Raw genomic sequence first — 26,637 nt, 5'->3', positions numbered from 1 at the left:
CTTAACTTTTGTGCCTCACTTTCCTCAACTGCAAAATGAGGATTCAATACCTGTCCTCCCTCCTATTTAGACCGGAAGCCCCATGTGGGACAGTGACTACATTGGACATGATAACTCAAATCTACACCAGTGCTTAGAATAGTGCACAGCATAGTAAGAACTTAAATACCATTTATTATTAATAGTAATAATAATAATAATATTTATGGGGTCATCTTTGCCACTCACAGGGCACTTGCCCATCTCCAAGGACTTCTTTCCACAGGAGTCCGACAACATATATAGACTCCCCCACCTTCCTCCCTGGATCATTAAGGTGCAAGAAACAGCAAGTTGAATCCTTCTTAAAATCATCTTGAAAGAAGATGAAAAGTTCAATGTGAAAATTGTGGTTTTTTATGGTGTTTGTTAATCCCTTACTACTTGCCAGGCACCACAAGTGCTGGGGTAGATACACACTAATCCGACTGGACACCGTCTAAATCCCACGCCAGGGCTCACAGTCTTAATCCCCATTTTGCAGATAACTGAGATAACTGAGGCCCAGACGTTACGTGACTTGCCCAAGGTCACACAGCAGACAATTGGAGGAGCTGGGATTGGAACCCAGATCCTTCTGGCTCCCAAGCCTGGGCTCTATCCACTAGACCACACTGCTACATTTTAATCTTAAGTGTACCACCCTAGTAGTAATGGGCATTTGATGAGTGACCACCGGGTGCCAAGCATTGTGTTAAGGCTTTGGGAAAGTACAAGAGAAGCATAAGAAACGTTCCCAGTCCACAAGGAGTTTCCACTCTAGTGGCTGTCCCGTTCTACCAGAGTGCAGATTTTCACTACACATTTTAGCTGCAATGCAACAACAGAATTAGGCAGTGTTCATCTAACAATGCTCATCTTCCTAGATTCCTCCCAGAGACAGAAGCAGCAGCTGCGTACATACGTAGAGCCTCAGAAAGACAGTGAGAATTAACTGAAAGTTTTCCTAACACGTGTTTCTGCAAAAATGCAGTCCCTACACTACATAATTGGGGGAATATAAATCCCCAAATAAGATGTTTGGTTTTACATGATTTAAGCTGCTCATCCAAATTCAAGTCCTTGCAAGTCAGGCTGAAGTCAGACAGGATATCCTGGTGTTTCAGACCCTTTTTCTCCGATGAAGTAAGGGGCATCATGCTTTTTCCTGCTACAGTTTGGGGAATGGGACTCTGCACGTGGCAAGCGCTCAGTAAATACGATTGATTGAGTGAATAGGACTCCAGCACCACGAAAGTACAGCCAGCCCAGGGCCTGAGAAGAAAAGCAACCAGGAGACTGACCCAAAAGAGAAGAGGCCTCCAGTGGTTGCCCCATTCTCCTCTGCAAACAGCTTAGCATCAGCTTAAAAGCACTCGCGATCACGTTGCCCCCCACTTATCTTACCTTGATGATTTCCTACTGCAACCCAAGCTGTACACTTTGCTCCTCTAAAACCAACTTATTCACTGTACTTCAGTCTCATTTAACTCGCTGTCTCACCCATGTTCTGCAAGTCCCTCCCCATTTATAGCTGACAGACCGCTCTTCCCCATCTTCAAAGCCTTGTTAAAATCCCATCTCCTCCAAAAGGCCTTCTCCGAATAACTCCCTATTTTCCCTACTCCCTCTCCCTTCTGTGTCATCACTTCTGCACTTAGACCTGTACACTTTTTTCATCCACCCTCACCACCTATGTACATATCTGTAATTTATTTTGAAGTCCATTCAATCGTATTTACTGAGCGCTTACTGTGAGCAGAGCACTGACTGTAAGCGCCTTGTGGGCGGGGAATGTGTCTACCAATCTGTTATACTGTACTCTCCCAAGCACCTAGTACAGTGCTCTGAATACAATAAGCACTCAGTAATAACAATTATTATTATGGTATTTATTAAGCCCTTCTATATGCCAGGAACTAAGTGCTGGGAAGGAGGCAAACAAATCACATTGGACACACTCACTGTCCTACGTGGGGCTGAGTCTTAATTCCCATTTTACAGTTGAGGTAACTGAGGCACTAAATTCTCTTTCCACTAAGACACGCTGCTGCTTATGTACTAAGCACTCGGAAGAATACAACCGAGTTGGTAGATATGTTCCCTGCCGGCAAGGAGTTTATGCTCTAGAAGGAGAGACAGACATTAAAATTATAGATACGTGATTAAGGTTGGGGGAAATGCCGAGTGCTTAAAGGGTACAGATCGAAGCACAAAGGAGAGACACACAAGGGAGAGAAAGTAGAATCAACTTCTGTTTGGTGATATTCACCCTCCTGAATAGAGCTTAGTCAAAAATTTCACTAAGAAGTTTGACCACAAAAATGATGTATTCTGTGTTACTCTACAGGATACTGTTCGTTCAGACAAAAACATCCAAAAGAAGTCTCTGACTTAGAATTCAACAAATCTGAGTTGCAAATCTATGGTAGAGTGGGAATGCTTTTTGCCACCCTGTGCTTATCTTAATGCTAGATAATCTGAAATGTTTTCTTGGGTACACAGACCACAGCTTGATGAAATCTCATTTCTCCCTGTCAACCAATGGACAACTCGTTCCTGGAACTAGAATTCCCAAGACTACAAAAGAAAAAAAAAAACAAAACAAGCCAAACAAAAACAGTGGCCTAATGTCTCAGAACATATTTGGGAAGACAAAATACCACTGAATGTGTGTGCCAAAGATGATACTGGTACAACAAATTGCTCACCTAGACCTAATCTTGGTTTTGGGAAAGGTGTCGATGTTTATTAACAGGCAAACTGTGTCTTGTGAACAGGAATATAGCTATACAGGTGGCTGTGTGTGCGTGTGTGTGTGTGTGTGTGTGTGTGTTGGGGGGCGGGGGGGAAGGAATGGGTGTGGGGGACTTCTTTCCCTCACTTTTTTTTTTTTAAATGGTGCTTGTTAAGCACTTACTATGTGCCAGGCATTGTTCTAAGTGCTGGGGTTGATATATGGACTGTGTCCAACCTGATTAGTTTGTACTGATAATAATAATGATGGTATTTATTAAGCACTTACTATGTGCCAGGCACCGTACTAAGCGCTGTAGTGGATACAAGCAAAAATCGTGTTGCCCCACTTGGAGCTCACGGTCTCAATCCCCTTTTTACACATGAGTTAACTAAGGTGCAGAGAAGTGAAAAGACTTTCCCAAGGTCAACACAGAAGGGATTTCGGCTACTAACTAAAACTATTGTGCAGGGAGGGGGCGTAGGAAGTCAATAAATAGAATTTGAGCTCTTATTATGCAGAAGACTGTATTAAGCGCTTCGGAGAGTACAGTACAATAGAATTAGTAGACACGTTCCCTGCAGAGCACAGCAAAGCTGTGTTTCCCAGGTTTTGGTGGGAAAGAGGAGGGAAAAGACCATTTTGGCTCCCACCAGTTTCTCCCTGTGGGCCCGTGTCTACCAACTGTTCTACTGTGCTCTCCCAAGTCCTTAGTACACCGCTCTGCACACAGTAAGTGCTCAATACTATTGATTGACTGAGGTACGTTCCTTGGGAGCAAAAGCAGGGTGGCCTAGGAAAAGCATCATGACCTAGTGGAAGGAGCACAAGCTAGGGAGTCAGAGGATCTGGGTTCTAATTCTACCTCTGCCACTCGTCTGCTCTGTGACCTTGGGCAAACCACTTGACTTCGGTGCCTCAGTTACCTCATCTGCCAAATGGGATTAAAACTGTTAGCCCCATGTGGAATGGGCACTAAGTCCAATCTGATTTGCCTGCAGCTACCCTAGCACTTAGAACAGGGTCTGGCACATTTTTGCTTTGCTGTCTGCCTCCCCCGTTCAGACTGTGAGCCCGTCACTGGGCAGGGATTGTTTCTATCTGTTGCCGAATTGTACATTCCAAGCACTTACTACAGTGCTCTGCACATAGTAAGCGCTCAATAAATACTATTGAATGAATGAAATCACTGTGGGCAGGGAACACAGCTACCAACTCTGTTATAACGTACTCTCCTAAGCACATAGTACAGTGATCTGCACACGGTAAATGCTAAATAAAATGACAGATTAACATATTCTATTAAAAAAAAGGAACATGCCTTCTTGAAAAGCTGCAGTATTTAGATCTTAGTAGTACAGGTGTTATCCCTAGTGGGTGTTCAGTAAATAGCATTATCACTACTACTAGATCTCTCGTCCTCCCAGGTCTGCTACTCCTGTCAACAAACGGATTCTTGGTTTACTATGTACGAACACCAGAGAGGTAGAGTGGGGGAAAGAAATCTTTCCGATGGAAAGACCATTAGGGTTAGGAAAGTTTGTTTTCTGTAAATATGATCCGGCCTATTTAAGCATCCAATGTGAAACCAGTCAAAAGGAGGGGCAGAAATAGGTAAGACATTCCAGGGTTCTTTTAGAGACACTTGTTACATGCAAAGCATTCCAGAGTTCTCTCGGAGACACTTGTTAAATGCAAAATTATGACAGTCTGCTATATAACCAACGGCGGACAAGGCACTAAGATGAACAGTTATAAAAAAATCACTCACAAAACAGTTGCGCTGTGAAACACAGTGGAAGGTCAATGTTTCTCAGACTCCTTAGAGAGCAAGAGAGCAGAGCTCTCCCCAGTTAATGTAGCAATATTTAAGAGAACAAGCTTTTCCTGCAACCACAAAGATTATAGTAACTGCTTGTTCTAAAAGGAATAAGCACTGTTAAAATACCGGTCGCTGAAAATCACGAGATCAAAATGCAGAACATAAAAGTGACTTTCCAATGAGTCCCTGTTAAGGCAAAGTACTTTCTATATAAAAATTGTACTTTAAACCAGGAAGATTTTATTGTCTACTCATCGTCTAGAGATATTGGGAAGTAGCCCCAGGAGTGAGAACAAACTGAGGACTTGCAGGCATTAGAAATGTCCGACAGCTTTTGGATTTCCACACCCCTCTGGGAGTCAGGGAAATGTTGCTGAGACTCTCCAGACGTCAGCTTTCAGAACTGAGACACACTGATCAACCACGGTCTGAGCAGGAAGTGAAACTCAGTTTCCACCAGAACAGCTGGGACCCAAAGCAGGAACTAGTTTCATGTAAATTCAGCATCACACCAACCATTACCTTTTAGTATGTAGTTGATGTTATCATTTTGGCTAAATATAACTTCCTCAAAAAAAAAAAAAGTGAAAGATGAAAAACCTATTTACATGAAGAATTTGACTGACTCCAAAGAAAAAAAAGCCGTCAGTTTTTGGGCTGCAAAGACAGCCAGGAAGCCTCCTCACATTCAAACCCTAGCCTCCACCGAGTACAAACCAAGACAAACCTGGCTAAGAATTCATCGTTCCCATTTAGGACTTCTCTTGGCCATTTTACCACTTCTCTTGGTAGTGCTTTAGCTGTTGCCAAAGAGGACAACTAGATTAAAATCCCATCTCCTCCAAGAGGACTTCCCCGACTAATCCCTCATTTCCCCTACTCCCTCTCCCTTCTGCGTCACTTGAATCTGTACACTTTATTGGCCACACCTTCAGCCCCCAGAGCACTTATGTACAGTTCCATGATCTATTTTAATAGCTGTCTGTCTCCCCCTCTAGACTGTAAACTCCTTGTGAGCAGGGACTACATCATATTGTTATGTCTCCCCTCTCTAGACTGTAAGCTTGCTGTGGGCAGGGAATGTGCCTATCGTTGCGTCGTACTTTCCCAAGCACTTAGTATAGTGTTCTGCACACAGAAAGGGCTCGATAAATACGATTGGATGAATGAATGTCTTTATGATAATCTCTCAAATCTATAGTACAGTCCTCACAGTAAATTCTCAATAGATACAGTGTTAGTCTATACTGCCTCAGTCATGTGGATTAAAGTCCAATTCTCTTTTTCTTCCTTTCCTAAAACCTCTAATAGAAATAAAAGTGATTAGAAAACTGGTTTGAAAGACGACTTGAAAATAAATATTAGAAAATGTAATGCTACTTCTAGGACATTGAGTTATACAGTAAGCAGGTAGCCAGCAGTGTTTCTTCTATTCCACCTTCCCATTCTCTCAAGTATCGATATCTTTTATTAGGATTAGACATCTACCACTGGTTGGCAAAACTGGTATTTGCTTTCTTCAGTTGTGCCAATTTCACTGTCCTCTGGGTTTTCAGCTTCAGGGTGTGTGTTGGGGGGTGGGAAGGGGCAGGAAAGGAATCGAGCCATTATTTTAATAATTGTGGTATTCATTAAGCGTTACTATGGGCCCAGCACTCTACTAAGCAGAGAAGCAGCGTGGCTCAGTGGAAAGAGCATGGGCTTGGGAGTCAGAGGTCATGGGTTCGAATCCCAGCTCCACCGCTTGTCAGCTGTGTGACTGTGGGCAAGTCACTTCACTTCTCTGTGCCTCAGTGACCTCATCTGTAAAATGGGGATTAAGACTGTGAGCCTCATGTGGGACAGCCTGCTTACCCTGTGTCTATCCCAGCGCTTAGAACAGTGCTCTGCACATAGTAAGCGCTTAACAAATACCAACATTATTATAAGCACTGGGGTAGATACGAGATGATCGGGTCCCACGTTCTAAGTAGGAAGGAGAACAGGTACTGAATCCACATTTTGCAGATGAAGAAAATGAGGAACAGAGAAGTTCAGTGATTAGCCCAAAGTCACACAGCCAACATGTGACTGAGGATTAGAACCCAAGTCCTCTGACTCCCAGGCCCGTGCTCTCTCCACTGCAAGGCTTCTTCCCAGTGGCTTCTTGGGCTGGTCTCCCAGCGTCCTCTACTTCAGGTCTCTAACCAGACTGAAATGAGTTTTTGAGTAGGGTTGAAAGGATCCACTTTAGCTTCTCACAGTCTGCCGGCCCTTCCCAGCTCCACTTCCCTTGCTCCCCTATCTTGATTCGGCCCCTCTCATATTCAAAATAAGAAGTTGGCACCTAAGCTGCGCTTGAGCTTATTTTTACTCCCTCAATGCCTGGAAGTGAAAGAGAGAAGCCAGGTGACAGGCAGAAACCAAAGACCAACCGCAAAAGGAAATCATTTGGAGTGTTTAATGCCATTTGCCCGCTCTGTGCCCCGGTCAGCTGCACAAGCCATACAAATTACACGGGTACGGGAGAACTCAGGAAGCACGCCCAGCAGAGCAAGGAAGATTTCCTCTTAAGCCTGCACCATCGTGATGTCTTTCCCTGGATTTAATGCTGACAGTTTGCAGAGTGGACGGATGTTTGTGCAGGAAAGAGGAAAAAAAACCGAAAAACCAAAACACCAAAATTTGCAGAAGCATTTCAGGTGAAGAAAGATGAGGCCAAGACGCTGTTGAGACCCAGTAAAAGCAGTCCACTTGCCCTACTTTGTTTTTAGAGCTCTGCATAAAAACGTCTATTGAAAAATGAGTCTAGGTGAAACCTGTTAAGAGCTTCCAGTCAGTATACCTAGGACCACGTTCTATGGCTTTAGCCAGGACCCCTTCTTACCATGAGACCCAGGGGTATTGTATTAAACACTTGGGGGAAGTCATAATAATTGTGGCATTAGGGGTTCCACTGAATAATCAGGTGGAGCACAGTCCCTGTCCCACATGGGGCTCGCATTATATAGGAGAGAGAATGGGTAAGAATCCCTCCCTATTTTACCACGATCCCTGCCACCTAATAGAGGTCGCAATCTAGTAACAATAATAATAATAATGGTATTGTTAAGAGCTTATGTGCCAAGCACTGTTCTAAGCACCGGGATAGGTATAAAGTAGTCAGGTTGTCTCACGTGGGGTTTACAGTCTTAATCCCCATTTTACAGATGAGGTAACTGAGGCCCAGAGGGGTGAAGTGACTTGCTCAAGGTCACACAGCAGACAAGTGAAAGAGCCAGGATAAGAACCCATGACCTTCTGGCTCTCAGGCCCATACTCTACCCACTGCGCCAGTAGGGGAGAAGCCTGCTGGATTCAGTCTGCCAAACTCTCTGACCCTGTTCCAGAGAGGCAGCCGGGGACGATTTGAATGCTTTCTGCTCACACTCATCCAGCAAAGGTGAGTCACGCTGGTTTCAGCAGGTTTTGAGAAGGTACCTTGTCCCTCAGCATTCTTGTCCTTACAGCTGATCCTTTCATTATGATGATCCGGCACCGATTCATCGGCCATGCTCAAATGGGTGTGACCAGAAAATAAACAGAATCCAGCAGCTAAAGAGCAGGGAGACGCGTCTTGCTGTATGGAAACAAGCAAACAGGGAGCTTAGTTAACTCCCCTTTATGCCTGTCATTTATCCCCGAGCAACAGGAAGGAGGCACCTGGCTCAAATAAGAAGGGTTTCACCTAAGATCATTAGGTTTCTTCATTCCTAAAAATGTGACTGGTTTCCTCTAAGATATGGTGAACCTAAGAAGAACCCCAGGGCTTCGCAAGTGTGTATTTATGGTGTTGCAAAGTACAGTTCAACACATGTTCTCTAGCTAACGATTACCCAACACCTACCCGGAATGAACAAACAGAAACTCTTTCTAACTTCCTGTCAGGGTTATTATATCTAAGGTTGGGTTTAAAGATACAAACCCAAAGTTAGTCTTGTTTTTCCAAAGATGTAAAAGAAGGAGAGGGGAGGATGGGTTTGAAAGAGATTCATCTCTTACTGGAAGTGTCTCTGTCAGTGTCATTTAGACCCTGAGCCTTATTTGGGCCAGGGACTATGTCCCCTCTGATTATCTTGTATCTACTCTAGCACTTGGTTCATAGCACCCTATTTATTATGACCCTACAGTTATTTTTACAAAAGTAAGTTCCTTGAGGGCAGGGATCAGTTAAGAGCTCTACTATAACCAGCCACAGGCTCAGTGCAGTGATCAGTCAGCAGTGGATGCTCAATAAACACCAGTGATTGATTCAGCCAGACTTTAAGAGGCTCATAAGACTACTGTAAATATGATGACAATTTATATTAAAAACTTGTCAGTCATATTTACTGAGGGCTTACTGCTGCAGAGCACTGTACAAAACCCTTGGGAGAGGAAAATATAACAGAGTTGCTAGGCATTTTTCTTTCCCACTAGGAGTTTACAGTCTAGAGGGGAGGACAAAAATTAAAATAAATTACCATACGTATATAAGTGCTGTGGGGTGATTGTCAAGCACTTAAGAAGTACAGATCCAAGTGCCTAGGTGATGCAGAAAGGAGAGGGAGTAGGGGAAATGAGGGCTTAATTGGGGAAGGCCTCTACTCAAAGAGTAGACGTGATTGTAATAAGTTTTTGAAGGTGGAAACCACATCTAAGTCAGGTTCTGTTAAATGGCAATTGGACTTGAAGGTTAATAGGATCCCAAATCAACATAATCCCTGTTAAGATATTGCTGATTGAGGACCACAGAAAGCTCATGATCTCATTTGGCTCCATTTTTGGCTGAGTCACTTGCACGGCCAAGGACTGACTGTACCACAGAAACTAGGCTCTCTGCTCATCCCTTAGAAATGGCTTCTATAAACTAAGACTGAGGGAGGGGAACAGTGTCCCAGAGATAGAATACATGAACTATACCTACTTTCGATATAAACCTTAAATTCAAGGTCGTCTCTCCCTCTCTATCTCCTACATCCCTCAAAGAAGGACGTGAAAACTGGAAATTCATTAAGTTAAAAAAAAAAAAAAGGGTTGTGGGGTTGAACAACATTCATTGATAATAATAATGGTATTTGTTAAGCACTTACTGTGTGCCAAGCACTGTTCTAAGCGCTGGAGTAGATACAAGGTAATCAGGTTGTCCCACATGGGGATGAAGACTGTGAGCCCTATTTTACAGATGAGGTCACTGAGGCCCTGAGAAGTGACTTGCCCAAGGTAACGCAGCTAAGTGGCAGAGTCAGGATTCGAACCCATGAACTGACTCCCAAGCCCGTGTTTTTTCTATTCAGCTACATTGAGGAGCAGCATGGTCTAGTGGGAAAAGCATGGGCCCGGAAGTCAGAGGACATGGCTTCTAATCCCGGTTCAGCCGCATGTCTGCTATGTGACCTTGGGCAAGTCACTTTAACTTCTCTGTGCTTCAGTTACCTTATCAGTAAACTGGAGATGGAGACTGTGAGCCCCATATGGGACAAGGACTGTGTCCAATCTGTTTTCCTTGTACCTAACCCAGCGCTTAGAACAGTGCTTGGCACATAGTAAGTACTTAAATACTACAATTATTACATGCAGAGCACTATACTAAGCATTTCGGAGAAAAAAAAAAAAATATGCAACAATTGGTAGACATTTGTTTGTTCCCTGTCCACAAGGAGTTAACAGCCCAGAGGGGAGACAGACCTTAAAATATATTAGATGTGTACATAAGTGCTATGGGAGTTGAGGATGGAGTGAATAATATCAAGTGCTTAAAGGGTATAGATTTAAGTGCCCAGGTGATGAAAAAGGGAGAGGAAATAGAGGAAATGAGGGCTTAATCAGGGAAAGCCTCTTGGAGATGTGATTTTAATAAGGCCTTGAAGGTACGGATCCCCTAGAGGTACATTATTAACTTTGATCGTTTACCCAAAATAAAACCCCAGGTTACCCTTAATGACGAGCAATGGTTGACTTAAATTATGCCACCGTGAACTGAGATAGTAACTATTAAGAATTTTCTTCGACGGTCTAATTTGAAACTTATACGTCTTTACTTTGGGGTAGGTGTGTTCTATTGCCATACATACCCAAAGAACATCCCGACCTCAACCTAAAGCCAGGTGACAGCTGCTTCCAAAACTTCAGTCTGTTTATATAGATGGAAAAAAAAAAATCAGAACGGAAATGAGTGATTGATGCTGATTCCCAGGATGTGGCTTGCCTAGGCCTAGTAACTTCTCTGGATTTGTGTAGCTAGGAGCCAATTAGTTTTATTTCATATGTAAATGGAAGCACAAAGAGGTGCAAATAATAATTCATTGGGAGCGCATTATCCTAAAGTACCAGGCAGGCATTCTAAAAGTCATTTCATACACTTCTTGCTTATGGAGGTTGTCCCTCTCTCCTCAGCAGGGGATTTTTTAAAAAATAAATTCAAATCCATCCAGCTGTGTATATTCAAGAAATACCAAAGAGTCACTAGGCACAGGGAGTTTCAGCTGTTCTTTCCTCTCCAGTGTTATCAATAACACATAATGAGTTATCTCATACATTACCACAGCTGTGCAGACCACAGAGATAACTTGTTTAATTTAAGTATTCAGGCAAAAGGAGAACTCAAGCAGAAGTCCCTAAGGGGAAAACAACAAGCTTGCATTTCGATACAAACAATTCTTAAGCCTTATGCCTAGATACCGATAAATGATCCTGACTTTTTTTTAAAAAAAAAAAAAACACAAAACACCACAACAATACTAAGCTCTTCCCCTTGTTTTCTTACACTGTGTTCCTGTGAAGTCATCTGATGGTCTTGCCATATGAAAAGGGCTTTCAGGAGCAACCAAGCAGTTGAAATTTCACAGTAACTGAGACTATGACAACATTCTGGGCTTAATTCTTATGCAAGTAAACCTCTCCCTTTGGTCAACAAGAGAGGTCTGCTTCCAAAAGGGAAGACGGAACCCAATCCTCTAGCAAAACTGGGAGCAATCAATCTGCAAACATCAGGATGCTTCTGAACCCATTCTCCCTCCCCTGCCCCCAATTCCAGGAGTTTATGAACAGGCTGAGAATTCATTCATCACTGGTTGTCTTTCCACCTGCCAGGAAGTCTCCAAAAGGAGGTGTTGGAATGTCCACCCAGATGAGTGATCCTAACATGCTTTAAAATGAACGGAATGTAATAAGTAATGGTTGAGTTTCGATCTGAAAGCAGGTTAGTGCAGCCTCCTTAGATGATTCCAGTTATCTGCAGCAAAATGTCCCTTGTTTAAACAAACAAAAAAAAACCTCCTTAAACTGTCCCTCCTCTAGACTATAGGTTTGTGGGCAGGGGACATGTTTAACAATTCCCTTATAGTATACTCTCCCAAGTGCTTAGTACAGGGCTTTGCACACACTAAGTGCTCAGTAAATGACTGATCATCCCATAATTTGTACTTTTAACCTGAAATACATATTTGGTGGGTTGTTTTCCCCCAGGACATGGTCTGAAATTGGAAATTCTCCAAGGTTCACCCTGTGTCCAAGAAGAAGCCTAAGCATTTGAAGCTGGTAAAGCTTTACACACAAGTTGTTGATGTTAGACCTAAACATCTGGAGATGTACAAAAGCAAAGAGAGTCCATTTCTAATGGGATTGAGTCTTCAGATTGAGAGCCAAATGGAATGGAAAAATGAATGACGAATCAGTCATTTACATTTAAGTGAATCAGTTAGTTTCACCCAAATTACCTTTAGATCAGGTGTTCTCTAGGGATGGGATGAACACACTGTGTATACAATGGGATTAAATAATAAATCAAAATAACCTCATTCATTCGATTGTATATATTGAGCGTTTACTGTGTGCAAAGCACTCCAGTTAGTGCTTAACCTCATTTGGACAAAGGGATTTCTTGAAATATAGTTTGGAAGAGGAATTTAAAGTTTCAATCCCTTCTTGTACCGGTGGCCTGTAGCTATGAACTTTCTTGAAGTGCTACGCAATGAAGATATTATGGATGCAGAGTGTAATAATGAGTTTCCACACCATATAAGCAGTGAGGAAAAAAGGAAAATAAACGACCACCACCCACTGGTTATTACTGAAGCCAACCACTGCTTGGCCCTTCTTGGGCACACAAACTGCTGAACAGACATTTCCTTGTTGAATGCAATCTGCATAGATAGACTAGCTTTACAGGCTTGACCACAAGAGATTAATAGCTTTAGCCAAATAATGTGGTAACCATGTGAACCGTGTGCTGCTCCCACTTGTTTGTGAATCTCTCAGCAAGGCTCGACATGCCGTTATCTGCATCTTGTTGCCAGGAAACACAACATCGTTTTGGAACACAAGGAAAACCAGGTTGTGGTGACCATAAGTCAATTCCATGCAGTCACAGGTTGACACGAAATTGCCCACATCCAAAGTCCTGGAATAGCTATGGGTGTAAGTCACGGAGAAGACGTTCAATGACAGAAGTTCACCCAGACACGTTTCATCTCCCAAGTGGCAGAGCAACATGAGTCTACCCAATTGAAACTATTTGAAAAGGCAAATCCTGGTTGGCGGTGTGTTCCCGCTGGCCTAACAATGGATGTACAAAGGTCTACCTTTGTACTTTAGCATAGTTGTCTTACACCAGGCAGTACACCGCTGACCTAAGAGGTCCTCAGTTTTCAGGGACCAAGCTGCCTATCTCACTTTGTACATGGTTACAGAACATAATGTGATTGACAATAATCCTGATAAGTTTCCTCCTGACCTACTCAAACAGACAGAAACCCAGTGTACTAAAGATGCCAGAGTGTTCACCAGACTGGAAATCTGCCCCATAAGTGAAAAGGAAAAGGTCACTCTCTGCCCAGTTTTACAATGTGGAGATGAAAGGATTAAAGTGGTATGAGGGCTTTTAAAAAAAAAAAAAAGTCACTCTACACTCCAAAGTAGAGTTGCTTGTTCATCTGTACATTTGGTAAAATTATAAGATTAGACTGGAAGCAATCAATGGTATATATTGAGCGCTCGCTTGGGCAGACAGCTGTTTTAAGCATTTGAGAGAGTATAGAATTAGCAGACGCGTTCCCCCGTCCCCATCTCCTGTCCACGATGGAGTTTACAGCCTAGAGGGGGAGTATAAATAATTTATAATAAATAACTTAAAGGTATGTACATAAGTACTGGGGGTTTGGGGGTGGGGCAAATATCAAATGTCCAAAGGTCACAGATCCAAGTTCATAGACAACATAGAAGGGAGAATGAGCTGGGGAAAAGAGGGCTTAATCAGGGAAGGCCTCATGGGCAAGATGTGACCATAATTGTGCTTTTAAAGTGGTCTGGTTCCAGGCTAGGGGGAAGATGTGGAAAAGGGGTCAGTGGTGCAAGAGATGAGATTGGGGCACAGTAAGTAAACTGGCACCAGAGAAGTGGAGTACACGGGCTGGGCTGTAGTAGATTAGTGGGGTAAGGTAGGATGGGGCTTTAATGCTTTAAAGCCAATGGTAAGGAGCTCCTGTTTGATGTGGAGGTAGATGGGCAGCCACCGGAGGTTTTTGAGGAGTGAGGAGGGGTGGACTGAACGTTTATGTCGACAGATGATCTGTGCAGCAGAGTGAAGCATGGATTGGAATGGGGAAAGACAGAAGGCCAAGATGAGCGAGGAGGCAGCTGCGGCAGTAAAAGAGGGAGAGGACAAGTGCTTGGATCTGCACGGTAACAGTCTGGATGGAGAGGAAACAGTGGATTTTCGGCAATGTTGTGAAGATAGAACAGACAGGATTTTATGACATTGAATATGTAGGTGGAATGAGAGATACGTCGAGGACAACGGCAAGGTTACGGGCTTGAGGCAGGGAGGATAGTGGTGTTGTCTATAGTGATGGGAAAGACAAGGGGAAGACAGGGTGGAAAGATAAGGAGTTCAGTTTTAGACATGTTTGAGGTGTTGGCAGGACATCCAAGTAGATACGTCTTGAAGGCAGGAGGAGATGCAAGATTGCAGGGAAGGAGAGAGATCAGGACTGAAAGTGCAGATTTGGGAATCATCTGCATAGAGGTGGTAATTGAAGCCATGAGAGTGAATGAGTTCTCCGAGAGAGGATGTAGAGGGAGAATAGAAGGAAATAAAGAACTGAGCCTAGGAACCCCTAAGGTGGAAGGCAGAGGAAGACCAGCAAAAGAGACTGAGAAGGAACGGTCAGAGAGGGGGACCCGGAGAACAGTGTCAGTGGATCCAAGGTTGGATAAAGTTTCAAGAAGGGGGTGGTCTACAGTATCAAAGGCGGTTGAGGGGGTCTAAGAGGATTAGGATGGAGTAGAGGCCATCAGAAGGTCATTGGTTACCTTGGAGAGGGCTATTTCTGTGGAGTGAAGGGGGCAGAAGCCAGATTGGAGAGGATCAAGGAGAGAATTGGAGGATAGGAAGTACAGATAGCGGGTAGAAACAGCACAAGAAATTTGGAGAGAAATAGTAGGCGGGAGATGGGGCGATAACCACAAGGATGGGGATTTTTTTTTAAAAAAAAAAAAACTTCTATTGTACCCTCAAAAACTCCCAGTACAATGCTCTACACTCCACAGGAGCACAAAGAATATTACTTATTGATACCTAAAGGGTTTGGAAGAATTAAGGGCTTCATATTAGACACAACTGTTGATTTTTTCAAATTACAAAATCCATAGATTCAGAAAATCACTGCGGCCCAAAGATTAAAAAAAGGCAATATTGAAGTTTTGAAAATAAATTTGGTTGGCAAAGATAGAATCTGAATTGGATTTTAATTTGGGCCAAAGGTATCCATCAATGGTATTGAGCACTAACTGAGTGGAAAGCACTGTACTAAAGGTGTATGTTTTATTCCCTGAAATCCAGGACCTTTTTTCCCCACCCCCCCAATGCTCCAACTATACCAGGAACACAAACCAAACTAGTACTCCGGACACTAGGAGTACTAGTGATAATAAATAGCAACAGTACTTGGGAAGTGCCTACTATGTGCCAAGCACTGTTCTAAATGCTGGGGTAAACACAAGATAACCAGGTCAGATAGTCCCTGTCCCCCATGGAACTCACTAGACTAGAAAGTCAAGGATTACTGGCCCTGGATTTAAATGGGTCCTGATTCAGAATGACATTTTGTCATTGTAACACTAGAAGAATGCTGCTCTTGAGGGAAGTGGGGGGAGGAAAGAAAGTAGAAGAGGATCAGGTTTCAGCCACCCAAGGAATGCTTTGGGATGTCAAGATTCCCATCCGAACAAAGAGGGCTACTCAGAGAATGAGCTGAACTGGCCTACATGTAGGTGGCTGAGAGTGGCCCGTCCAACCCTCTTCTGGCTTGGCAGCCTGGGAGCCCTGGCCCGTGAGTTGGCAGGATGGCTCATTCCAGTCCCACTCTACCTTCATCCCTTTTTGGGTCTGTCAGCTTTTGGTGGGGGTGGGGGGAGAAGAGGCAGTGACCCCCCTCCCACTGCAAAGGCGGTAGTGGGGCAGATCTACTGCCTCCGTAGCTCACCCCTCCACTCTACTAAACTGTATGAGCACTTACTGGGCATAGGGCACTATACTAAGAGCATGGGAGAGTACCACAGAGTTGGCAGACACGTTTCCTGCTGCACAGACAGTTCAGAGGTCAGGATTGGTATTTGTTAAGCAGTTACTACGTGCACTGTTCTAAGCGCTGGGGTAGAAGTAATCAGGATGGACACAGTTCATGCCATTCACTCATTCCATCGTATTTATCGAGCGCTTACTGGTGTGCAGAGCACTGGGCTAAGTGCTTGGGAGAGTACAATATAACAATAAACTGACACATACCCGGCCCACAACGAGCTCACAGTCTAGAAAGGGAGACAGACACCAATTCGTCCATTCAATCATACATATTGAGTGCTTACTGTGTGCAGAGCACTGGGCTAAGTGCTTGGGAGAGTACAGTAAAACAATCAACAGACATTCCCTGACCACAACAAGCTCACAGTCTAGAAGGGGAGACAGATACCAACCTAGGCGGCTCACAGTCTTAATCCTCATTTTAAAGATGAGGGAAACAGACGAACAAGTGCCTTGCCCAAGGTCACTCTGCAGACAAGAGGCGGAGCTGGGAAAGCACTTAGTACAGTGCTCTGCACACAATAAGCTCTCAATAAATACGATTGAATTAGAAGCCAGAACCTTCTGGGTTCCCAGGCCGGTGCTCTATCATTCCATAGTATTTACTGAGTGCTTACTATGTGCAGAGCACTGTACTAAGTGCTTGACTGTACTCCAAGCTGCTTCTCTGTGTACTTGTCCCTGACGGATGCTGGGACCATTTGTAGTGCTCCCACTTACTGTCCCAGTAGATCATAGGGTCAACCAGCAGCCCAGCCCCTCCCTCCTGTCAGGTTTTCCCTAGGCCCAGACTCTCAGATCTGACACTCGATTACAGGCAGGCTTTTTGGTTTGGGCGGGGCTCTGTTTCCAGGCACTAAATGCAATTCAGAAGGCACACACCAGTCTCTGGAGGTTCTTAAGTAGCTTGCCAACACTTAAAAATTCAGGATGCCAAGGTCTGTTTCCTTGCAGCAATCTCATTCCATGCATCCTCTACCCGGAACACTCTACCTGGCTTTTTCAGGTCTCACTGGTATTCTTTGAGCGTTTCCTGTGTGCAGAGCACTGTATTAAGTGCTTGGGAGAGTACAATACAACCGAGTTGGTAGACACACTCCCTGCCCACAAGGACTTACAGCCTAGAGGGAGAGACAGACATAGATTTAAGTTACAGACAGGTACATAAGTGCTGGGGGGGCAAATGGGAAATGGTGGCTCAGTCTGGGAAGACCTCTTGGAGGAGATATAATTTTAAAAAGGCTTTGAGGTGGGGAGAATGATGGCCTGTCAGATATGAAGCAGGAGGGAATTCCGGGCCAGGAACAGGAGGTGGGTGAGGGGTCGGCAATAAGATCAAGGTACAGGGGAGTAGGCTGGCAGAGGATCCAGGTGAGCATGCTGGAGCAGTTTAAATGTTTAAGTGTGAGCAGGAATCCAGCAAAGATATGAGGGAGAAAGATAGAGTGTTTTACAGCCAGTGGTAAGACGTTTGTTTGATGCAGAGGTGGATGGGCAACCACTGGAGGTTTTGGTGGGGGGGAGGAAAAAACCCACGGCCTATGTCCTCTTCTAAAGTTTGAGGGAGGGAAGAGGGAAACCGAGAGCCAGATGTAGTGAAAAAAATCTATTACAGCTCACATCATTATAAGCAGCCACTTTTGCACCAGAAAATTGGAGCTCAAAAGTAGAGAAGTGGAAACATATGATCTCATAGTCAACAGCCTTTCCTATATTTACACCTCTGCATTTAAGAATTGACAGGGTTTTTTTTCCCCCCCTTCATTTAGAAGCCTGAGTTGGAAGGAGGTTCTTTGATGCGGAAGTCTTAAGTCCTTGTAAAGGAAAGTTTCCTGAACACCAGCATCCATACCAAAAGAATTTAAATTATTTCTCCCCAGGTGTCTTCCTCTTCCACTACAAAACAGGGAGGCAATGGCTTCTCATAGCCATGAAAGATTATGTCAGACTAGAACTACATTCACTTTTTTACTACAGTACTACCGATAAAAACGAATGTTCAACTGTTTGCTCATCTAAGCTACCGCATAAGACAGTTCTACGATATTCACATGACAGACTGAAACAAGTTCTTAGGAATCTAATTAAAGGAAATGAAAAACAGAAGGAATTTGAAGGGCCTTTTAAAAAACTGATTCCCTTAGCCCTGACAGATTAGAGGTGCCGGGCTATTATTCATTCATTCATTCAATCGTATTTATTGGGCGTTTCCTGTGGGCAAAGCACTGTACTAAGCGCTTGGGAGGTCACAATACAACAATTATCAACAGACCCATTCCCTGCCCACAATGAGTTTACTGATGATACCATCTGAAGTCTCCTTAACCCCAAAGAGGAAAAAAAAAAAAAAAAACCAGCATAAGAAGAAATTTTCTCAGTAGGCACAACCTAGGTGCTCCCCAGAAACCAGGCTATTTGCAAAACTATACAGCTCGTTGTAAAGGCCTAATGGCCTTGTTAAGAAGAAGCAGGAGGCCACATTCAAGAGACATGGGGAAAATAAATAAATAATTAGGATTGCCTAAAGCCAAAAGGCAGTGACACCTGAAAACAGGAGGGATGAAAATCTCTGTTACTCTTAAGAACAGTTGGAAAAATTCAATACCACAGTACTGTACGGGGCACACGTTCCATGGTCCCAAAGAAAGAACACTTACCTATGCTTCAGTCTGATTCTGTCATTGTCTGGATTACAGTAAAGTCTCTCTAAATGTTCCTGGGAATCATTGGTTACACTCTGCCATACTTGACTAGCTGTCCTCTTGACTTGCCAGTGATACGGCAAGACCGTGTGGTGCTTCGGACAAATGCCGCCGTAAATACAGCTGCCTTGCAGAAAATCCATGCAGATTTCAATCCCATTCTCCTGATGGGTGTGGTACTGTAACTGATTCAAAAGCTCGAACACCAGATCAAGGGAAGCCTCCTCGCTCTTGTCCTGGAAGAGCCCACTAGTCAACTCATCGCTGGGGTTCAAGTTGTACTGGATTGCATAGCTATCCTCTTGGAATAACCCCGAAACACAGTCGAGAACCTTTTCCAAGCCATCCGGACTGGTGGGCGGGTAGCTGGGGGCCGGGTGCAAGAGGTGATCCCCGAAGGGTCCGGAAGCGGGATTAGTCACGGCCCCATTGGCGTTCTCCGAAGGGAAACCGGGTTCCTCTTGGGGCGGGACCCCCTGCTCAGGGCCCTCAGAGGAAGGGTGGGCCTCGGGAAGCTGTCCCCCAACATCTGTCTCTCCAGGGATCAGCACGGGCAGGTCGTTTCCTGCCGGCGGGCAGGCTGCATTGATCACCAGGGCCTTTTTCACGACAGGCTCACATAAACCGCTCTCGTTTCCGTTCTGGCTCCTGGGCACGAAAACCCCATCGAGCGACCTGGCTTCTAATAAAGTGTTTAAGATGGGCCTCAAGTTCCGGATGGCTCCGGTACTCAGTCTCTTGGAGGCTTGCTTCTTCTTGAAACAAGGCTTCGCTGGGGAAATCTTTCCAGACAACCTCACCTGGTGCGGGGAGTCATCTTGAGGGCAGCGAGCCTGGACGACGCAAGCAGGCTGGGTTTCGGTTTCCAGCTCCATGAGGCGAGTTGGTCGCGGCGATTCCTCACGGCCTCAGACTTCAACCTAGGCAACGAGGAAAGTGAAGAGAGGTGGGTCAGCCTTTTAAGATCACCAGGAGACGCCATGTGAGATCATTTCAAAACTGGCAACACATGGGGCTCCTTTCTCTTGCTCTGTCTCTTAAAGAAGAAAACAGTTCTTCAAGTCCTCAGGTCGCTCCCGTTACAACTTTTGACTTCACGAGTAAATCGCCGAGCAAAGACTGTGACAAAAGAGCCCTCAAACAGGGGGTTCTGGGAACAGGCCTAGATGAGCAGCAGTCGAGCTTTTTTTGCCACCTCCAGTATTCCCTCGGATTTACCCTAGGCAGTGGGGGAAGGCATTCGAGGTCTCATCAACGGCTCCCTGTGGCTGGGCTAAGGACTGTACAAAAATTAGCAGCAAAGGCAAAAGAAAAACCCAGTCCCAGCCTTCAAGGGCTTGCCGATCTAAGGAAAAAACCGAGTAGACAGGCCCACGGCAGGAACAAAAGTAGGTCCAGCCGGAAGAAATGTCTCCTGGAAACACGATACGACAAATTCCCGAGTGAATCGAGGAAGGCTGGAAGTCTTTGAGGAGAGTCAGAAGAACAGAGGAGGGGGGAGTGGGACCAAAAGGAAAGTTGAATTACAGGGAGAGAAGGAGAGAATGGGAGGGGGGGGGGCGGGGAAGTGAGAAAGAAAGAGAAAGAGAAAGAAGCTGGGGGGGGGGGGGGGGGAGAGAAACCTCCAACAATATAAAATGCAGTAGTCACTCCCACAGGACATAAATCAACAGGAAACCGGGCTTCATCAGTGATTAGCTGGTGAGCTCGCCCGCCTCCGGGGAACACTTGTTCGGTGTGTGGTAATCTCTCTCTGTCTCTGTCTGTCTGTCTGTCTCTCTCCCCATCGCCTCCCACCCGGCACGGCTCGGCACGTCCCCCACATCAACCAACACATCATAAAGCGGAGGCGGCTGCCAACTCACGGGCCCTTTTCCGGGAAGGGCAACTGACCTCTGTGGCCCCGGACCCTCGCACTCTCGCACCCCGCCTGATCCTCATCCCCTGGAGGGGATTTGGGGGGTGAGGGTGGAAGGGATTTGGGGGGGGCGGGTGGAAGGGGATTTGGGGGTGCGGGTGGAGGGGATTTGGAGGTGTTGGTGGAAGGGATTTGGGGGTTCGGTGGAAGGGGATTTGGGGGGTGCGGGTGGAGGGGCTTTGGGGGTTCGCGTGGAAGGGGATTTGGGGGTGTTGGGTGTTAGTGGAAGGGATTTGGGGGTTCGGTGGAAGGGGATTTGGAGGGTGCGGGTGGAGGGGCTTTGGGGGTTCGCGTGGAAGGGGATTTGGGGCGTGCGGGTGGAAGGGGATTTGGGGGGCGGGGGGTGGAGGGTCTGGGGAGGGGGCCAGGCTGACCTCGTTGTCCCCTCTTAGGGAGCTGATTCCCCGCTCCCCCTCTCATGGTCTTTCGCCCCGCCTCGACCCCGGCCCCACGGACACTCGTTCAGCCATAATCACTCGCAAAGTCCGCCCCCCCCCCCCACCTCTCTCTGTCACTCATTCACAGTCCCGGACAGTCACCCCGCATCGTCTCACGCACACTAGGGCAGCAGTAGTAATAACGATGATGGTATTGATTAAGCGCTCACTACGTGCCAAGCACTAATAGGAACGATATTAATAATGGTATCCGTTAAGCGCTGACGATGTGCCAAGCGCCAATAATAATGGTATTTGTTAAGCGCTTACGATATGTTAAGCACCGTACCGAACGCTGGGGTCGATACAAAGTAATCGGGTTGTCCCAGGTGGGGCTCCCGGTCTTAATTCCCATTTTCCAGCTGACTGAGGCACAGAGAAGTGAAGCGGCTCGCCCCAGGTCACAGAGCTGAAAAGTGGAGGAGTCGGGATTAGAACCCACGACCTCTGAAGCCCAAGCCCGGGCTCTCGGCACCAGGCTAGGCTGCTTCCCTCTCAAGCCCAGCTAAGGGCATCTTTACACCCTCCCCACCCGGCGGGCATCGGGCCCAGCCTCGCACGCCATCCCGCGGTGTCCCGCACAGCCTCATTCATTCAATAGTATCTATTGAGCGCTCGCTATGTGCAGAGCACTGTCCTAAGCGCTTGGCATGGCCAAATTCGGCAACAGATAGCGACAACCCCTCCCCAACAACGGGCTCACAGCCTCCAACCCAGCCTCCCACATTCGATCAATCAGGGGACCCTCAGTCAATTCAGTCGTATCTATTAAGCGCTTACTGCGTGCACAGCACTGTGCTAGGCGCTCAGGGAGGGTACACTTACAGCAATAGAGTGACCGGCCCTGCCCGCCACGACCTCCCAGTCGCGGAGCTCTGCGCTAAGCGCTTGGAGCTCTGTACTAAGCGCTCGGGAGAGTAGGACGGAAGGGAGCTGCTGGTAAACACGCTCCCAGTCGCACGCGATCCCGCAATGACCAGCACGGTTTCATACCCAGTCCCGGCAAGGTTGGCAAGGCTGGCAAGGCTGGCAAGGCTGGCAAGCCTCGTAGCCCTGGTGCTCAATCGCCTCCTGCCGGCCTCGCCCTCACACGCTCTCCGGGAAGGGCATCCCTCCCCCGCTTGTCCCGGGTCGACTCTCCCAGGCGGGGAGGAATCGATCGACCAATCAATCAGTCGATCAACATGCCTATCTCCCGAGCGCTCACTCTGCAGAGCGCTGTACTAGTCGGGGGTGGAGGGGGGAGTTCATTCGACCAATCAATCAATCGTATCTCCCGAGAGCTCACTCCGCAGAGCGCTCTACTAGGCGCTTGGGACGAGTACATTCGACCAATCAATCAATCAATCAATCTCCCGAACGCTGTACTAGGCGCTTGGGGGGGGGGGTGTTCATTCGATCGATCCATCAATCAAATCCGCCGAGAGCTGCACTAGGCGCTTGGGGGAGTCCGATCGATCCCTCGGTCAAATCTCCTGAGCGCTCACTCTGCCGAGGGCCGTACTAGGCGCTTAGGGGAGTTCATTCGATCGACCCCTCAATCGATCACATCTCCTGAGCGTTTTCTCTGACGAGGGCTGTACTAGGCGCTTGGGGGAGTTCATTAGAGTTAATCATCATAAGGATGGCATTTGTTAAGCGCCTACCATGTGCCAAGCGCCGTTCTAAGCGCTGGGGAAAAAAAAAATCGAGGACATATCAGATATTAAACTGATAAGAACGGGACAAGAAACATCTCTCAAGCCCCTAAAAATTCCCAAAAGGGAGGAAAACAGGGGTCCCGCTCCCCAGGCGCCTCCGAGTCTCCGGCGCGCTGTCCGGAGCCCGGGAGAGAGGCCGGGAGAGAGGCCGGGAGAGAGGCCGGGAGAGAGGCCGGGATCGCCTGGGAACAGGCTGAATCCCAGGGAGGCTTCAGCAGAGACCTCCCCCCCGCACACACACCAACACACTTATCCCGCAAACCCTCCGCAGGACGTGCAGGACCTGCTGCCCCGAGCTGGCCGGGACAAAGAGCCATCTGACCTTGGCGCTGCGGACGGGTCAGCGGGTGGTCCGGGCTGACCCACAGAAACGAGGCAAGGGGGACGACGACGAGGAGGAGGAGGAGGAGGAGGAGGAGGAGGAAGAGTCACCATCCCCGTCCCGTCCTGCTCCGGATAGCCCGGTCCGGTCCGGTCCCGACAGCCGGGCCGTCCGGTCCTGACAGGTCGGTCCGGACGGTCCTGTCCGTGCTGCGCTCCCCGCCCTGCCCCAGCTCAAGTCTCCGGACCCTGGGAGCCCAGGACCTCCCGGACCCCCGGACCCCGGGACCCCTAGACCCTCGGACCCCTGGACCCCCCGGACCACCCGATCCCAGGACCCCCGTACCCTAGGGCCCCCGGACCCCTGACCCTAGGACCCACGGACCCCCCGACCCTAGGATCCCCGGACCCCCCCGATCCCAGGAGCCCCGGACCCCCAAATCCCCGGACCTTCGGACCCCCGGCCCCCCCCCAACCCCCGGACCCCTGGACAGGGAAGAGTCGGGTGACGTTCAGCTCGAAGGGCCCCCTCCTCCTCCTTCTCCCTCCTGGTCCTCGGATCCCGGACCCACAAGTTTTAGCCCCCGGAGGTAACAACAAACCAAGTCCCGCGGACCCTTCCTCACCCCCAAAAGGCCAAGCGATGCCTTGTCCCCCCTCCCCGGAGCCTCTTTTCCTTCTTCCCCTCTCTGTGTGTGTGAGTGTGTGTGTGAGTGTGGTTTCTGAGGTCTGCTCAGAGGCCGGGGGGATGGGGGGGGGAGGCTGAGGGGGGTCCTATGCCCCGGCATTCATTCATTCAATCGTCTTTATTGAGCGCTTACTATGTGCAGAGCACTGTACTAAGCGCTTGGAATGCACAATTGGGCCACAGAGAGAGACCATCCCTGCCCAACGACGGGCTCGCAGTCTAAACGGGGACCCTGCTCTCACCGCCCGGGGACATTGGGGACCCCCGCCCCCCAAAATATAGAGAGAGAAAGAGAGAGAGAGGTCAGCAGTCGGGTCATGTCCGCAGCCCCTTCCGTCGCCCTCCTCCGGGCTGGTAGGATGGGGGTCCCTCCCCCCGCGCCCTGCGGCTGCTCCCCTTCCCCGCTGACCCCAAACTTTTTTCTCCTGCCCCCCCGGGAAGGGTCCCGGGGAGACAGAGGCTCTGCGGTGCCGACCGGTCCCTCGGCCCGGAGTCCGGTTAGGGGTTGGGGGCTGGAGAGGAGGAGGGTGGGGGGGTTACCTGAACGTTGAGCACAGAGAGGTGCAGCCCCGGTCCGGTCCGGTCCGGTCCCGGAGGGGTCGGTGTGGATGGGGGTCCAGCCGACACCTGCTGGCATCTAGGCCGGCGGGGCTTGCGATGCAACCATCCCTGCCGTGCCCCCTCCGGTGCCCCCCGCCCGTGCCCGGCTGCCCCCGGAGGCTCCGCTGCCTCAGTGTGCCCGTCCGCAGCGGGGCTGTTTTAAATCTCGCTTCCTGGCAGCGTCGGTGTCCGTGCGGCCGCACCAGTTGGGGCGGAGCCGGGAGGCGGGGCCCCCGCAGGACCGGCCCGGGCCGGGAGCACCGGGGACCGGCCCCCGGAGGGAGAGTAGGAAGCCCGGCCTCCCCCCTGCACGGCCCTCCCTCCCTCCCTCCCTCCCTCCCTCCCGCGGTGCCCGGTGCCCTCCCCTCGGCCGCGCTGCTGTCCGTGGGGGCCGGGCAGGCCCCGGGGAAGGGAGACTCTCCTCCCGTGGGCTTCCACCGGGCCTGCCTAAGGCCCTCGCCCTGCTCCGCGACAGCCTCCGCACCCCTTCTCTCCTCCCCGCCTCCCTGCCCTCCCCTCAAACTCTCTCCTCTCTTCTCTTTTTCCCTCCCCTTCTCTCCTCCCCTCTTTCCCTTTCCACCCTCCTTCTCTCCTTCCCCCGTCCTTTCCTCTGTCCCCTCCTTTCTCTCCTCCCTTCCCTTTCCTCTCCCTTTCTTTCCCCCTCCCTCTTTTCCTTTCCCCACTCCTTCTTTCCTTCCCCCCTCCTTTCTTCTGTCCCCTCCTTTCTCTTCTCCCCTCTCCCTCTTTCCCTTTCCACCGTCCTTCAGTGCTTCCCCCTCCTTTCCTCTGTCCCTTCCTTTCTCCCCTCCCTTCCCTTTCTTCTCCCTTTCTTTCTTCCCCTCGCCCTCTTTTCCTTCCCACCCTCCTTCTGTCTTTCCCACCTCCTTTCTTCTCACCCCTCCTTTTTCTCCTCCCTCCCTATCCTCTCCCTTTCTTTCTTCCCCTCTCCCTTATTTCTTTCCTCTCCACCCCCTCTTGCCCCTTCTCTCCTCCCTTCCCTCTCCTCTTCCCCCGCCCCTTCTCTCCTCCCTTCCCTCTCCCTTTTCCTTTCCTCCCTTCCTTCCCCTTCCTTCCTTCCCCCTCCATCCTTCCATCCTTCCATCCCCTTCCTTCCTTCCCCCTCCTCTGTCCCCTCCCTTCCCTCCTCCCTTTCCTTTCCTCTCCCATCCTCCCTTCTCCCTTTTTCCTTTCCTCTCCCCTTTTCCTTTCCTCTCGTCTTTCCTTTCCATCCCCCTTCTTTCCTTTCCCCTCCTCTCTACCACCTCCGTTTCCTCTCCTCGTCTTTCCTCTCCACTCTCCTCTTTCCTTTCCTCTCCGCTCCTATGCTCCCCTCCCTTATTTCTTTCTTTTCCTCTGCTCCTCTCTCCTTTCCTTCCAGCAGCCCGTGGAGAAGAGTGGGGAAAAGGAAGAGGGGCCAGAAGGCCCGGAATCTGCGAGGGTGCTGGGTTATTGCCGTTGTTTAAGGTCACCCTGCACCCGACTCACCTCCTCCAAGTCCCGGGACGACCCTCACAGGGCAGATCCCCGACCCCCTGGCCCTAAAGAGGGGGACCCCAGGACCGAGGGGGCACCCCGGGCCAGAAACGGACAGAGACAGAAATCGAGCAAGGTCCGCAAGGAAAGGACAAGGATGGGTTTCGCCTTGCACCACGCGTGGGAAGTCAGTTTCACAGAAACGACTTTTAAAAGCAGCAGAGCAGATGTTTTCCCTCCAGGTCGAGGGAACCGGTGGAGGCAATAATATGTGATAATCCTTGTGGCAATAAGTAATGTTTTAATTCTGGGGCTACCAGTTGTGACACACAGTATTTCCTGCAGCGCTTTTATATTTTGGGGAGTGAGCGGCACATAGTTGAATACTTGCTCAGAAGCATAATTGCTTAGCTTAATATATGAGGACCCAACACCTGCTTACGAAATGAAAGAAAAACATCTGACTCTATGGCATTTCAGATAGAAGATGGTAAAGGAAACACTGGGTACAGTCGCAAACAGCTTGGCTCAGGAGTCAGAGGACCTAGATTCTAATGCTGGCTCTGCCGGTTGCCTGTTGTGTGACTTTGGGCAAGTCACTTAACTTCTCTGTGCCTCAGTTTCCTCATCAGTCAAATGGCTC

The 26,637-nt window shown here is 48.3% G+C and overlaps 1 protein-coding gene across 1 annotated transcript in view; it reads right to left on the bottom strand.

Moving 5' to 3' along the window:
- The window catches only part of LOC100084977 (TCDD inducible poly(ADP-ribose) polymerase), a 42,944-nt gene extending 18,236 nt beyond the window's left edge, over positions 1-24,708 (bottom strand). The window contains exons 1-2 of the mRNA XM_029068765.2: positions 24,462-24,708; positions 18,813-19,777 (exon numbers count right to left, since the gene is read on the bottom strand). Coding sequence (XP_028924598.1) covers positions 18,813-19,732 — 920 coding nt within the window. The 5' untranslated portion in view covers positions 19,733-19,777; positions 24,462-24,708. The remainder of the gene's footprint in view (positions 1-18,812; positions 19,778-24,461) is intronic.
- Between the last annotated feature and the right edge of the window lie 1,929 nt (positions 24,709-26,637).

This window comes from Ornithorhynchus anatinus, chromosome 1 (assembly GCF_004115215.2).
Source record: "Ornithorhynchus anatinus isolate Pmale09 chromosome 1, mOrnAna1.pri.v4, whole genome shotgun sequence".
Classification (NCBI taxonomy): Eukaryota; Metazoa; Chordata; class Mammalia; order Monotremata; family Ornithorhynchidae; genus Ornithorhynchus; species Ornithorhynchus anatinus.
The sequence above is the reverse complement of the archived record's forward strand: the minus strand, read 5'-3'. Positions and strand labels throughout refer to the sequence as shown.